The sequence below is a fragment of the Rhipicephalus microplus genome, chromosome 7 (assembly GCF_043290135.1).
Source record: "Rhipicephalus microplus isolate Deutch F79 chromosome 7, USDA_Rmic, whole genome shotgun sequence".
In the NCBI taxonomy this organism is placed as follows: domain Eukaryota; kingdom Metazoa; phylum Arthropoda; class Arachnida; order Ixodida; family Ixodidae; genus Rhipicephalus; species Rhipicephalus microplus.
The window spans coordinates 157,948,247-157,964,149 of NC_134706.1; the positions used below are offsets into that span (position 1 = coordinate 157,948,247).

A 15,903-nucleotide genomic window follows, 5' to 3' on the forward strand; every position below is an offset into this window, starting at 1 on the left:
TTTAATTCTTTGAAGTTTAATGAATTCCATGTAGCCTGTTTGATGTTTGTGCCAATAGCATTGGTTGACCACTTATTTTATTTAAATATTTTTAGGAATTATTGCGACTCTCCAATTGTCAGGTTTTCGCACACTAATATCTAGTTTCTTGTGATCTCTTCTAAGTAATTTCCGATTTCGTGTATTTCTCCCCTACGCCTTTCTGCAATACCATTCGCCATAAGAGTATTTAGGTGAATAAGTGAATAAGTAATTAACTAAATGAACACTTCTATTCCATTAGTGACGCTAGAATATCTGGACAAACAGCACAGGTGCATTCGAATTGCAAGATTGTACATTATTTAAATAAAATAAAACATCATATCAGCGAAATGTTGTGGTTCTATGCCATAACATAGCGATAGCAGCTCGCTTTGAGTACTCTTCTCCAGCAGCTTCCAATATTTCCCAGTCGTCAATATAACAGACGTAATGTCGCAAGCGACTCACCAGTGCCAACAGCTGTCGCATGCCGCTCATTCCAAGTGTGTAAAAACTGCAAAACATTTAGTCCTCTGGGAGTCATGGTATGTGACCACAGGAAGGCAATCGATTAAGAGCTTGAGCCATCATATTGGGACCAATTATTAATACTAATTATACTTCAAGGGCAGATATTATGAGATCACAAGAAGGTCTGATTTTCGCGCTATAGTTTTCTGCTAACGCAGCCTGTGCTCGTAACCACTTACGCACGAATTAAAAAAATATAGAATGCAGATATAATGCAGCCCCATATTCTACCACATTCTCATTTGCCCTTAAAACTGTGTTGAAAAGTGAGCGTCTTCAGGCTTCATGTCGATAAAGAACTCACATTAGCATGTGCAATAGAGCACTTCAAAGGAGTAAATTAAAAGCCATTGGTTACAGCTTGCGAATTGCAAAACGAGTGGGTCATTTAGTGCTTCCAACGAATATAAAAGGCTCACAAGTATTCTTTATTCACGTCAGTTGCAGCAGCGCGTAAATTTCAGATGTAACGGGAACTACACTGCTCCGATGAATGATGAATTCTAGTGGAATAGCGCACACTTCCTTACTTCGCATAACAATTTGATGATTTGTGGTGTAAAGGGTACAACGAAAGTGTACTTGTAGTGGTTTCCTATAGTGAGTTTAAAAAAGGCTCTAGAAAGGCCACTGTTCGGCTTTCGCTCTGACTGTGCAGGGCGTTCCACGCAGGCCTAGTGGTTTTTTCTTAAAGCCAAATTTATTCACCATAACAACATACAGTCTCCCTTGAGCTAGAACACTTCAGTGTTCTCAATCAGCCAATGTTGTCATGTATAGGTTGACTTATGTGACTTCGAGAATTTCTGCTTCAGAGTAGGCATTCGGTGCAGGCCCTTTATAGTGGCACAGTGTACTAGCCAGACATGTTGGTAACTGTTACATGAGGCCCATTGTCATTGCTTCTTAATGCAGGAAAAATCACCAGTGCTGCATTTGGTGTCTGCAAGGCAATGGGAGGTATATTAGATACCCTGGACAACCTGAGCCTTGGAATACTTGGCAACGTCATAGAGCCTGTGAAGAAGCTAATGAGTCTGCTGCCACTCCCAGACTGCTCGGCCAACAGCATAAAAGGAACTGTTAAGTGTGGTAGTCGAATATCAGTCAAGCTGCCCAGCTCCCTGAACGCCAAAGAGGTAATGTGACGTCTCCTTGTCGTAATCAATAACGCAGTCCATGAATTTCAGGAAACCACGTTCAATATTCGCTCATAAACCTTTACCACCACAACGAACAATCGCCCACTGCTATCATATTTCATAAAAAACAAACATCCCCAGGATTCGGGTATATCTGTGCGTCGCGCTATCTATCGGAGGTAGTGACGGCGTCTCGTCATTACTCCATGGGAAATAAGCTAAAAAATTATATCGTTTCGAAAATGCCAGTTATAATAAATGACTCCGTGGTATATACAGCAGAGACCTGCTGGAACACTGCAGCAAAATTTGAGTAGCGCATTTCAAAGCGTGTGGCTTCTCTAATCAGTAGAACACCACACACAGGAAATGCAAGGAGCCCTATTCTGAAATATTGTACTCTTTAGGAAGCCGAAAAATTTGTAAAGTGGCCCTGCTTCTTTACCAGAATGTTTATTTAATGTTTCATTAGGTCTATGCTGTGTAAAACGTGGACTCACTGTTGATAACTTGCTTTTTTCGTCAAATGTGACTTTTTTCTCCTACTTCCCATTCAGTTTCGACTTGATGCCACCGTTACTGACAAGTGATGACAATACGTGCAGATGTCTCTAAATGCTAGCCAAATCAGGTATTTCCTATAAAATGAAATGTGTCTCAGACAGAAGAACCCACTAGAAATAACATTTCTAGTTGAGAAGGTTACAGCTTTGTCTCCGATTGGGAAGGGTGCTGATGGAAACAAATATAGATTTTTCTAACAATGCCTGTGAAGTTGTGCGTTTATCATTGATTTCTAAGCTTATGATTTCTTCTTCGAGAAACAGCACTGCTCTTAACTCCTCATATTTTGTTGGTTAAAAGGTAGCAATTATTTGTCAGTTAACTACAAACAGCTTTCCAAGCTACTTACTTGTCGTACTAGACTCAATGTTATATATATATATATATATATATATAACATTGTATATATATATATATATAACATTGTATATATATATATATATATATATATATAACATATATATATATATATATATATATATATATATTTCAATTTTCGGAGAATAATACTGCATCGCCCGCGGTAAGGACAAAACGAGGTAAGAGAAGGGTACGTTGCTCGTGTATTCCTAGCGTTGACTACTAGTTACTTCCTTTGTACCCCAATACGCAGTGTATGTGGACATTCACAACAAATATTAGAACGACCACCACACCACAAAAATATTTATTGTTATATGTGATTTCAAAATAAAGTGCATTGTCAGAAAAATGACACCATGCTTCGTTTTTAGGGGCGAAGCTCCTTAAAGCGGCACCCGTTCGTCTCTCGTTGTCGTAGTCGTAGTCGTAGTGAGTAACCAGTCTTACATTCTAACCTCCAATTTGGTGCCGGTAAAAGATTTCTTCTGTGCGTTGTTGAGCAATAAAAGATATTGCTCAATGTGCATGCTAATGGCTGGTAAGGGGGAATGAGAGACAGGACAATTCGGCTTTCAGTTAACGCGCACGCTGTGAACCCTTTATTGTTCAACAACACACAGAAGACAAGAAAGGGTTGCTACGTTATACTCGCTGGGCGTACCCTCCTAGGTTTTAGAAAGGCTTAGCGAGTGTTTGGCCGCAGTGCCTTGAATACAGTGCACTAGTATATACCATGAGTTCGAGGTGGTTAAAGGTGAGAAGTAGACACGAAGCGCAAGCCATAAGAAAGTGTGCGTGAGGCTCCTCTCGTTGAGTCCTTGGAATGTCCGCTGGAGGGCGCTGCTTCTATATGAGGAATATATGATGAAAAGATGCGACATGGTGGTACTCCGAGTGTTGAATAGGTGGACAAACGGACACACAGACAGATGCATGGACGGACGCACGGATGGCCGCACAGACAGATAAACGCATGGACGAATGCAGGAGCGGATGCATGGACGAAAGGTGGACGAAAGCACAGATGAACGTGCGGACGCACGAACAGACGCACGCACGGGCGGCCACACGGACGCACGCATGGATGGACGGAAGCAAGAACGAATGAACTGACGGATGCTTCGCCTCACTATACATCATTCACTATGTGGATATGCTGCCATTTTTTCGGGCTTTGGGGCGATAACTTGGACGAGCTCTTCGCACGTAGGCTTCGTACCTACCTTGTCTCCTCAGGAGTTAAGAATCATTATGTTTTCCCATCTTCTTTCCCGCTCGTCATACTTTACCTTTGTTGCAACGCCAGCGTTGCTGAAGTGGTAGCAGAACTGAACGTGCATGAGTTTTCTTTGTCTTTTTGTTCCTCCTCTGACCCTTTTCCCCCCTTTCATATTATAGGTTTCAAGCGGTCAATAAGCATGTCTTCTGTCTGATGATCCCGACTAGTTCATGTCTCCAGCGCCGTCTCTGCCGGTAAATTAACAATGAAAAAATGGCAGCGAGCATAAGTGAGCCACCGAAAACGCAAATGCCGACGCTGCCCGGCGTCACTGGCGCTTGAGTGCTGACTACACGAGAGGAGCTCTGAAATGCTGACTCAGCGCAGAAACGAGTGGCAACCATGGCACATAGGCTCTTAGTTTGATCAAGAAGCAGATAAGTGGAATGCTTATTTTGTAAAAGTTGAAGCGCATTTAGAAGTCAGTGAAGTTCCCGATGAAGCTAAAATCACTGCATTGGGGTCAAAAATGATGGCAGTCCTGTATGAAAGAGTGGCGCCGCGTCTGCCGAACGCTCTCAGCTACAGGGAAGTGGTTGCAACGCTGAATGACTTTTATGCCCCAACGCCTCACGAGATCTCAGAAAGCTTCACATTTTTTCACTATAAGTAAAAACCATAGGAACGCGCTACTGAAAATGCGAACGCTGCGACAAGTAGGGCCCCAAAGCTGTTACATGCTTTCAAAAGAGCCGTCGATGCAACAGTTGTGGTAGGCAATGGCACCCCGCTTGCATGTTTCCAAAGACAGACGGCACCGGAAAAACGCTAGCTCTATCTACAGGAAATGTAGAGCAAAGTGATGACGGTGACTATAGCGTATTGCAAATCTGGTCCGTCACTGGTACTGAGCTCCTGTTTCCACGAATGAGAAAGTTTATCGTATGGAATGGTGTCACGATAAAGATGAACATGGACACACGTTACCCTGTCCGCATAGTTCCTAAAGAAACATATGAAGCACATCGCAACCATCGGGCCTAGCTGCAGATTATCCATTTAAAGTTCTCTTGTTACCTGGGCAAACTGCCTGGGTTAGGCACATTGGCAACGCAGGCAAATTATATGTCGGCGGAGGTCGACTGTAACCTTACGGTGTTAGATTCTGAAGGTCCTAGCCTGTGTTGACAATACTTATTGGATAAGCTTGCAGCAGAAAGAACGCCTGTTCCGCACGTCACTACGCCCCAGAGCGTGGCAAGCCTACAAAGGCCAGCAGAAACTGGTATAATAACAACAGAATATGCAGACGTATTCACAAAAGGTCTTGGATTAATCAAGGACCCACCAGCTAAGCTCTACATCAAGGACATGGCACACCCGAAATTTCGCAAAGCTACAAAAGTTCCTTTTGCACTGCTAGAGAAGCTATCTCCTTAGATAGACTAGTCGAATCTAGCATAATATCACCGGTACTATTTGCAGATTGGGCACCACCAATAGTGACGGTATTGAAGAGGAACGGTGTTGTGCACATTTGTGAAGATTTTAAGGTAACATAAAACACAATGTGTGATGAAGTAATACCCTTCACCAGTCATTGATGACACCGTCACGAATTTGCGGGGCGGAAAAGAATTTTGTATCTTAGATCTACGAGACGCTTATAACCAGATTGCATTGGACGAGGACTCACGAAAGCTGGCTGTCAGAAACACACATAAACAGTTGTTTTGCTACAAACATTTGCCTTTCGGAATAGCTTCAGCACCAGCAATATTCCAGAGATCGATCTAGTCCATACTTCAAGAAATATCCGGTAGGCAAGCGTACTTGGACGATGTTTTAATTGCGGCGACTGCAGAACTTTGACATGTTTTGGAACAATGCAGAGAACACAGCATTGAACTTCGCACCGAGAAGTGCCGGATAAGCGAGGCCTCGTAGGTTAATTTTGGTCACCAAATCGACGCCGCAGGGTTGCACCTAAAAGAAAAGAATGCGGAGGCCGTCAGACATGCTCCCGCCCCTCGGAAAGTTACAGAGCTGCGATCATTTTCGGGCATGCTATAACTTTTCACAAGTTCTTACCAATCCTGTCGACTCTACTGACACCAGATTGAGTGAGAGGCACTGGCTTTGGTGAATGGCGTCACACGGTTCTCGCGACTATCTGCATGGAAGAAAGTTTACTCTATTGACCGATCATCAATCTTTGCTAGGTCTCTTGAGGGTGGACAAGCCAACCCCTACCATGGCAGCAGCTCGGGACAGAGATGTGCTATCACACTAGGTGCCTATAGGTACCATTTGCAGCATAAACCTGGGAGAGTTTTTCTACAACGCCGAAGCACTAAGCCGTTTACAAATAACCTCGCATAATGCATCGGACTGGAGGACATCACGCCAGTCATTATATCCCTATATCAGCAGGAGATCACTACTGTGCTAACGAAAAAATTTCAAGCATTAGCACTGACAGATGACGTCATTTCTCAAGTATGAAATAATAGCCGCAGTGGTTATCCACGGGAGGTAAAAGGAGATGACTAACTCTCAGAATATTATAAGATGCGGGATGAGCTGTCGGTGGAAAACAACCTGCTCCACTGGGGTCATCGCGCGGTGATACCTGTGGCCGCCCGCAAGAAGTTTCTCATGCTACTGCATGACTCATATCAGGGAGTGTCTTCAATGAAGGCTAGAGCAAGATCAATATTTGGTGGCTTGAGTTGGACCAAGACATACAACGCGTAGCCGCCGACTGTAACAACTGCATTCAAAGCATTGCCTATGCCACCCACACAAACTCCTGTAAACTGGCCAGAGACGGGCGAAAGGTGGTTGGGGCTTCATATTGACAATGCGGGACCACTGCGTGGCAAGATGATGTTGATTGTGGTTGATTGATATATTAAATGAATCGAGGTTGTGCCAGTAGTACATACCAACTCCCGCAGTACCATCGAGGCAATTAGAACATTGTTTGCCCAGTTTGGGATGCCTCGTACGGTGGTGTCAGATAATACAACACTTTTCACGGGTTTCTAACTTCATCAATTCATAAAGCCCTGTGGCATTGTTCACAATAGAACATGTCAACGTCATCCACATAGCAATGGTCTGGCTTAGTGTGCTGTGCGGACTGTTAGGAACGCATTAAAAAGATTGAAAACGCCGAGTTGACAACCTATCTTGCTTTCCTATAGCAAAAACAGCGTGAAGCCAGTACGTTTTTTGGCACTGGTACATGCTGGATACACTGGTACACGTATGCACTCACTGGCACTTCGCAGGGCGCACTGGAAAAACCTGTGTCACACTGGTAGGGGCACTGACTCTACCGCTGTGATCCTGGTGCACACTGCGAAGCGCTGGAAGTGCTGGAATTTTCACTGGCAAGCGCTCGAAATATACTGACGAATATTTCTTAGATTAGGTAATGATTTGCATCAATGAAATAAAAATGCTTGATGAAGCTAAACTTGCAGAACAAAGGGAAGAGTACAAGCAGCGAATAAAAATAAAAGCTATTGATCGTTCTTGCGCATTGAGTTACGAAAGGAAAAAGAAAGAAAAAGAACTCCGAAAGACTTTGGAAAGACTAATTGACTTGGAGTGCAAACAACCGGGAGAGTACAAAATTGACCTACGCAATATTAAGCAGAACCTTGTACTGCATGACGAGGAACGCTACCACGGTGCACTCGTCCGTGCTAGGTCTGATGCTTTAGAGGCTGGAGAGACGCCAACCAAACGAGCCTTAGGGGTAGAGAAAATGAACGCTCGACGTAATCCTATTGAAAAAATAGAGAATGATGGTCACGATGTAACTGATACCGACATCATTTTATCCGTATTTTCAAGTCATTTCGAAAACCTTTTTGCGTGTAGACAGGTAAACCTAGAAATATTTAAAGAAGAATATTTAGGAAGCATGCCGCAAGTGAGTGAGGAAATCAAAAACGCTTTGAAATTATCTATATCTGCATCTGAAGTTGAATGGGCGATTGATAAGTTAAATCCCAGGAAATCTCCAGGACCAGATGGTCTTCGTGCCAAGTGGTACAAATGTTTTCAATTGAATTGTCTTCAATACTTGCAGGCGTTTTTAACGAGGCATATGAGGAAAAGAAATTACCACCATCCTTTGGTAAATCACGTACCGTTCTGGTTCCGAAAACAGACGAGGTTGAAAAGCTCAGGCACGTCACAGCTACAGGCCTATCGCACTGACAAACGTAGACTACAAAATAATACTGAAAACTTTGGCGGCTAGACATCAGTCACTAATAAAAGATATCGTCGGTCCACACCAAATGTGTAAAATAAAAGGTCGGTCCATAGTAACAAATGTTCATAAATTGCGATCCGTGCTCGAATGTGTTGAAATCACTCAAACTCATGTGGCCAGACTCTAGCTGGATCTGGAGAAAGCGTTTGATTGCGTTGCCCACGCTCTTTTGTTTGCAGTATTGAAGCACATTGATGTTGGTAAGATAATTATTGACGGTGTAGCTATGGCATATCGAAATGGTAGTACGCGACTAATTATCAACAAGACATTGGGCCCCCCAATTAAAATTGAGCGCTCAGTGCGTCAAAGTTGCCCTGTTAGTCCACTGTTGTTTTGCATCTATATTGAAACTTTATGTCGGTCGATATGGCAGAATGAGATCATTAATGGGTTCAGAGTACAATCTTCAGAGGTCGAACTACTTGCATACGCGGATGATGTTACGATTTGTAGCACTTCCTATGAAGGTATTGAAGAATCAATTAGAGTTTCTAAATCTTTCGCCGAAGTTACAGGAAGCCACATAAACTGGGTAAGTGCCTCGGCTTTTGGCATGGATATTGGCCTAAGAACACAGGTTAAATACTTCGGAGTGCCGCTCGAGTCATACGAAAGTACTGATGAATATTGGACACAGCAAACTTAAAACGTTAAGAGAAAGCAAATAGGTGGAATGCAATTTATTTGTCCATGTTTGCTAGGGCTACTCAATGCAACTGTTTTTTGTGTGTCTAAGCTGTGGTTTGTGATGCAAGTGCTGTACGGTTCTCGGGTCAATGTGCAAAAATTACATCGGTTGTTTGCAATATTTAGGTGGGGGTCTAACTGCGAATGGTGCAGACGCACGAGTTTGTTTAGACGGGTGAAGTTTGGATGCTTTGGGCTAGGACATATGTTTATCAAGCAGGTAATAAATAGGTTTTTTTTCTTTCGCGAGACATTTAAGAGATCCTTTCCTACTATCAGTGTGTCAAAGAAGACTAAGTAGACTATTGCCTGAGTTTGTTGTGAGCACTCATGTTACCACAGGGGCTGTGCAAGGATACATGAAGGAAGTTATGGCCAGCGTGCGGTTTTTGTGTGTTCGTTTTTCAACTGACTAACTGTGGTCTGTTGGAAAGAAAAAGCTGTACAAAGATTTATGTGACACGATGCTCCCCATCCCACTGTACAGAGCGCTATGTACAGCACGCAAGGGTCAGAACGTACTTAAACGAGTTGAAAGAATGCCGGCAGCTCCAAGTGCAAAAACGTTCTTTTTTAAGTTACACACCGGAAAACTTCCTGTAAGAACCTTTCTAGAGGAGAGTGCATTTTACATGACTTGGGGATCTCACTGTAGAATCCGTAAAAACCCGGAAACTATTGAGCATGTTTTCCTGCACTGTTGGGAGGGAGTTTATTTTTGGGACGTAATACAAAGGACAATAAAAAAAAAGCTCCCGTTAGACCCCCATGGGATCAGCTATTTGGCAATAGAGAATGAGGATGGATTACCTTTCGATTTTATTAGGATGACTGCCTTGCACAGTATATGGCGCTCTAGAATGGATGGATTTCATTGTGACCCGGACAAGAGACCCGCAAGAGAGTATTTTAAAGAAAGCACCTCAAGATTACTCGAGGTAGTAAGAACAGACGAATGTGTACCTTTATGGGTAGAAAAGGTAGAAGCCCTACTTAACATGAAGGAATTCTCGGACGTGATGTGTTATAGTATTGCATGACGGCCTTAGTTATTTTTAAGTTTTTGTATTGTTCGTTGTGAATTGTAATATACTTATCTTAGCAACCCGTTTGTGAAGTTCAACCGGAAATGAAGAAAAAGATGGCGTGGCGTACTGGGTAGCGTACTCGGTTACAAATCAGGAGGTAGCAAGTTGAAATCCCGTCAAGCAGTCTTTTATTTTTTATTTTTTCATTTTTATTGTGATAGTGCGTTATTATACCTATATATTTATTTATTTATGGTGAATGAGCACCACCGTTTTATCCCTGTGAAGCCATTTTGCGCAGAGTACTGGGACGCTGCCGCTCCTGCGTCTCATACCTGCGCTGGGAAACGCTGGTACCAGCGCCATACTGGGCTTGTAATCAGGCATGGCGCTGGATGCTGGTACCCAGTGGCGCTGGTTTTTGAAATAGGGTACTTATATATTTATTTATTTATTGCGAATGAGCACCCCCGTTTCAACCCTGTGAAGCCATTTCGCGCAGAGTACTGGGACGCTGCTGCTCTAGCGTCTCAGTACCTGCGTTGGGAGGTGCTGGTACCAGCACCATACTGGGCCCACAATCAGCATGGCGCTGGACGCTGGTACCCAGTGGCGCTGGTTTTGCAATAGGGTCGAGTGCTTTAAAACTACAGAAAGGACCCCCAACAATCCGGCGTTTCACCTTCGGAAAGACTTTTGGGCTACCGGTTGTGCACAAGGCTGGGCTTATCTTTTTCGCCAAGAAACCATAGCAGCGTCTCGGTCAAGCCGACGGAAGACACTGACAGGAATTTCGCTCCAGAACAAATCGTCTATGTGCGAAATTAAGGAAAAGTCGACAAATGAACGCCGCGAAGGGTCAGGGCCACGACCGATGCTCGACTTTTGGTAGGGGGGATGAGGCAGGGGTTGTCCGTCGCCATATGTACCAAGTACAAAAGTGCGACAAGGAATTGTTCTTCGACAGCAAGGACACTCGGGAATCGGTGCTACCGGACAACAAAACGTCGACACAAAACGCCAAAAATGCGTCACCAGTGGCACAACCAAAATGACGGTCCACAAGCAGAAAAAAAAACGGTGGAACGTTTTGGTTCCTAAGGTAGAAGTGTTGCAACGCCAGCGGTTTCCGAAGTGGACGCAGAACAGAATGTGCATGCGTCTTTTTTCTCTCTCTCTTTGATCTCTCTCTGCTCCCTTTCCCAATTTCACTATATAGGTTTCAAGAGATCAATACATGCGTCTTCTCCCTAGTGACACCGACTAGTTCATGTCTCCGGCGGCGTCTCTGCCGCCAACGTGATGCCTTTGAAATGCAGAGCATTTCGAAGCGAATTTTGATGAAATTGAGCGTGTCTGTCTATCTATCTATCTATCTATCTATCTATCTATCTATCTATCTATCTATCTATCTATCTATCTATCTATATATCTAGCTGCCTGCGACTTTAAGCTTTCCTGGCCGTTTGGATAATGGCATCAATACCAAAATTGGTATGTCATACCATGACTGGGTGACAAACGTAACTGTTTAGTCATATAACGAACATTTCCGATGGAGGCGGAAACGTTGTAGGCCCGTGTACTTAGATTTGGGTGCACGGTAAAGAACCCCAGGTGGTCTAAATTTCCGAAGCCCTCCACTACGGCGTCTCTCACAATCATATGGTGATTTTGGGACGTTAAACCCCACAAATGTAATCAATCATTAGTCATAACATGAAAATCATTACATGTATGTCATGAATGTCATAGTTTACATCTTATGTTCTTGCTGTTGTTACAGTGGTTTCATTCGCAAGACATATTGCAAAACCGGTATGGTATGACATGACTGCATGGCGAACATAAGTAACAGACCCTCACGTTGAAATCATCACATGCATGTCATGAAAGTCATGACTACACGCCAAGCTTGTGGTGCACTCGGGGTTGTTTCGCTCCCTTCACATATACCAAATTTCGCATTACGGGACGTGAAAGGATGACGAAGGTATATCACTGGTGCAAACATGATAGTCAGTTGATTGATATGTAGGGTTCAACGTCGGAAAACCACTACATGATTATGAGAGACACCGTACTGGAGAACTCAAGAAATTTCAACCATCTGGGGTTCTTCGCCGTGCACCCAAACCTGAGCGTATGTACCTGCAGCACTATCACCTCCATCGAAAAAGCACCTTCCGTGGCCGAGATTAGAGTGACCTAGAATAGGAGGAGTGTCCAAAACGACGTTCGATTACATCGGAAGAGTGAAGGCCTTTTGCGGTGAACTTCCACGGCGCGGCGCTGCCATGCCGGACCCCTGGACTTTCTTTGCAGGAAAAGCTGCGTCAAAGCGGTGGGCTTCTGCTATGCGCGCGGTATTTTGGCCACTATCAGCTAACGTTGAAGTGATATGAACAAAAATTTACTATTACGTCATTCTTACACTATACGGTTGCGACTCACGACACAGATAACACGTTTTATATGTCGAGAGCAGGGAGCTTGTAAGTTACGGCCATGATCCACACTTACGCGCCCGTTTGAACAACGCATTCTGCGCACCCCCATAGTGAGTGGAGGCACCTAATTTATTTTAGTTGGAGTGACGAGTATAAACGTCCTGCTGAAAAGAATAAGCTGCAGTTTGCAAAGATAAACAGGAGAACCGAGGATGTGGTATGGTGCGCGTTCAGTAGCCGACCAGTTGCTTCTGACCACGTTTGATACTGTCACGCCTGCGTGAGCCCCCCCCCCCCCCCCCCCCTTTTTTTTTGTCCCCGAAAAATGAACCCTTTCTTCTTCCTCTCGTTCCAGTGATCGCAGGTTTCTTCGCATGCTCTTACTGGCTCGCTTTCACAAACGTCTTCGCACAACTATAGGCACGTAATAAATGGATATCTTATGGTGACGTGCTAGCACACTTGATATCGTTTATTTTATTTCAGGCAAACGATTTGTGTATTGTACATCGAGCATTCTGCACTCTGATGTTTCCAGCATTTTTGTGCGAAGCGGAATATCTGCGTCGGTGTGGCCGTGGTACCAAAAGTAAAAATTGACTCGCTCGCGTTGTTCTCGTGTATCGTTAACTTGGTAAAGTTATGGCATTATTAAATTGCCATGCATGTGGTTCGCATACCGACTAGTGGTTGTAATATGGTGTTTAATGCGCCAACACGCTTCCTTCAGCCAAAAATAATTCTGACGATGCATGGTCTGATGATCCACCTCTGCAAGGAATCGAAAACGTGGTGATAAACAACAGATTTATCAATATTTAGGACTCCTATACAATTTAGATAAATCGCATAGGAGTCCTATAAAATAGGCGAATGCATAAGGCCCTTTATGCATTCGCCTGAAATCACTCGACATCGAAAGTAACGTTCGTATTTGTCTTCAACCAATGCTTTCACCTTCCCCTCCCCCTCCCCTTAAAGCTTTTTGTACCTATTGTGGTTTCGTGCAGCCCCCATGATCGAAGGCATTGCAAGGTTTGTGGAAGTCACCTGTCTTTGCATGACCTCCGTGATTGGGCCATTGAGGTAAAGCAAAGGAATTTTAGGTCAAAACATCATCACATGACACACGCTGGATGACGACATGATGCCGTCACAAATTTTATTGATCTGAACGTTGTCCCTTGATATTGCTTTGTGTCATTGGTGTTGAGTACGTGGGTCGCCGGTGGTTACTTCCCCTGTTTGATCAGGTAGCTGAAGATTTTGCTTTTAAAAAACAGTACTAACCGAAGTAAATTATTTGATAACAACGCACCACCATGTGGAAGTCTCAGTTCCGGTCCCGAGCAATCACGCGGATGCAAACGTGATAATCAGCTATATATGACCATCGTATACAACAGGCTTGAAGTACCTATCAGGCCCTCTCTTTATAGCTAATAAAGAGAAGACAGACACTTTGCGTCAGTTATTGGGAAAAGTTTCAGCTGTGTCGCAGTACTACAGGGCCTAAAAAATATTGTGTATGCTATATTGTGCTGATCAGAAAAAAAGTAGTACATTTCATACAGGTGTCCTGTTGACGCGCCCTTGAAAACAGCAGGAAAAATTGCGCTTCATATAATTTCGCCTTAACATTTTTTTTGTAAAATCTCTGAGCCGGGTAAACGAGAACCATTGAGAACAATCAAAATACCTGGAGTTAAAAAAACAGTTCTTTGAAAGTTTTTTTGTTTTGTATAGCAAAGAGTTTAAACAATGCACGCATTTCACAGAAACTTTCCGCGATCTTTGTAGATAAAAACAAACCTGAGCTAGACGCATGAATGCCCAATGCTAGCTCCCAAGCAACTTCTCTCTGTGTATATATGAATATATATATATATATATATATATATATATATATATATATATATATATATATATATATATATATGCAGCAAGGAAGTAACGCTGGCCCCGGTAGAATGAGGTGAAATAGTGTACGACACAGGTGTGTGTTTTGCACGGTATATTTGCTGGCGTTTCGGCGGGTGGACCAGCCTTTGTCATAGTAACAAGTACAAGTCAATGCGTTTGCTTATAAATACGATTCACATGGGATATTATAAATTGGTGACGTATATCAGTGATTGGCCAATTCATGGCGTGAAGTGTTCACGACGGTATGGTTAGATATCATGCAAAAAGACATAAATATGTATAAAAAATATAGGTCACTGAAGAAAAGAAATCACTTTTTGTGCACATAGCATAACTCTGTAAAAACTGGATGTAGATAATGGTAAAACTACAATGAAAGCATGAATGTCAAAATATCAGAACAACGCGTGACATTAGTGTCAGGTTGTGTGTCACATACACAGCTCAGTCATTGTGATAATAATAAGATGAGTAGTTGATGTTTTTATTGCGCGTGCGTGTTCAAATACAGTTTTGCATTCACACTCGTGATAGCAGCGGCGAATAATGAACGCAAGTAACTGTGAACCTTTGATACCCAATTATACACAATAAAAGAGGCACTAGAGACACTATCCGAGGAGCTTAACTGATGAAGCCTTGGCCAAGGGTTAAGGCTGATAAGGCTTGGTTGCATTGCTAGAAAGCAAGCCTGTATTTTTGTTTATACCTGATGACACGGGGTTGAATTTCTAGGTGAGGTACGATTCGTGGATTTGCCGATCGTGGTGAGAATGAAAGCTCGATTCAAGTATAGTGTCCCTAATTTATTCGAAATAGTGGCCTGGTAAGCGAATATGTTTTGAGAGCGTGAGTTTAGGTAGAGTATTGGTATGCGATCTATGGTTGTTGAAGCGTATTGGAAACGATGTTTTTATATAGCCAATATAGTGTTCTTGACAGACGGAACACTCGAGCATGTATATAACGTTAGATATATCGCAATTAAAGGAGCCGCGAATTTTAAGGCTGAAGTTTGATGGCGTACTAACGGCTTCCTGGGAGGTTTGCATGTGTAGGCAAATATTGCAGCGTAGTTTGTTGCACGGTGCACAACCAGATGTTGAGGTTTCGTTTATTCTGACGATGTTAGCATATCGCGGAGATTCTTCGACAGCCGGTAAACTACGACAGGTGGTTCAGGAAAGATGTTTTTCAGATGCTCACTTTGGGCGAGGATGTTGAGGCGTCGTTTGAATATAGAAAGAACCATTGGCGCTGTTGCCGAGTCATTTAATACGAGATTTGAGGTAGCACGTTTCTCAGGCAAACGGTTCCGGCTAAGAATGTAGGCTCTATTCAATTGGTCTACTTGGTCTATAGCGTCATCGACCAAGCCCGCCGGATACCGTCGTTTAATGAGATCACTTTTAAGTTGCTTGCAGGTAGATAGGAAATGTTCGCGATCGGAACACCATCGCCCAAAACGGCGAGTCGGACTATAAGGTATGCGTGTCTTACAATGTCACACGTGACTGCTCTGGAAATGGCGAAACTGGTTTCTGTCAGTAGGTCTGCCGTACAATTTAGTGACCAATATTCTTACGGAAAGCGCGGCAGTGACATCCAGAAAGTTAACAGAATTTGTCAAAAAGCTGTGTGAAATCTTGATTGTTGGATATATATTATTGAA

At 43.2% G+C, this 15,903-nt stretch overlaps 1 protein-coding gene across 3 annotated transcripts in view; it reads left to right on the plus strand.

Moving 5' to 3' along the window:
- LOC119179728 (uncharacterized) overlaps positions 1-15,903 on the plus strand; it is a 225,712-nt gene that overhangs the window by 143,440 nt on the left and 66,369 nt on the right. For all 3 annotated transcript variants that reach the window (XM_075869864.1, XM_075869863.1, XM_037430847.2), the window contains one exon: positions 1,471-1,694. In XM_075869864.1, coding sequence (XP_075725979.1) covers positions 1,471-1,694 — 224 coding nt within the window. The remainder of the gene's footprint in view (positions 1-1,470; positions 1,695-15,903) is intronic.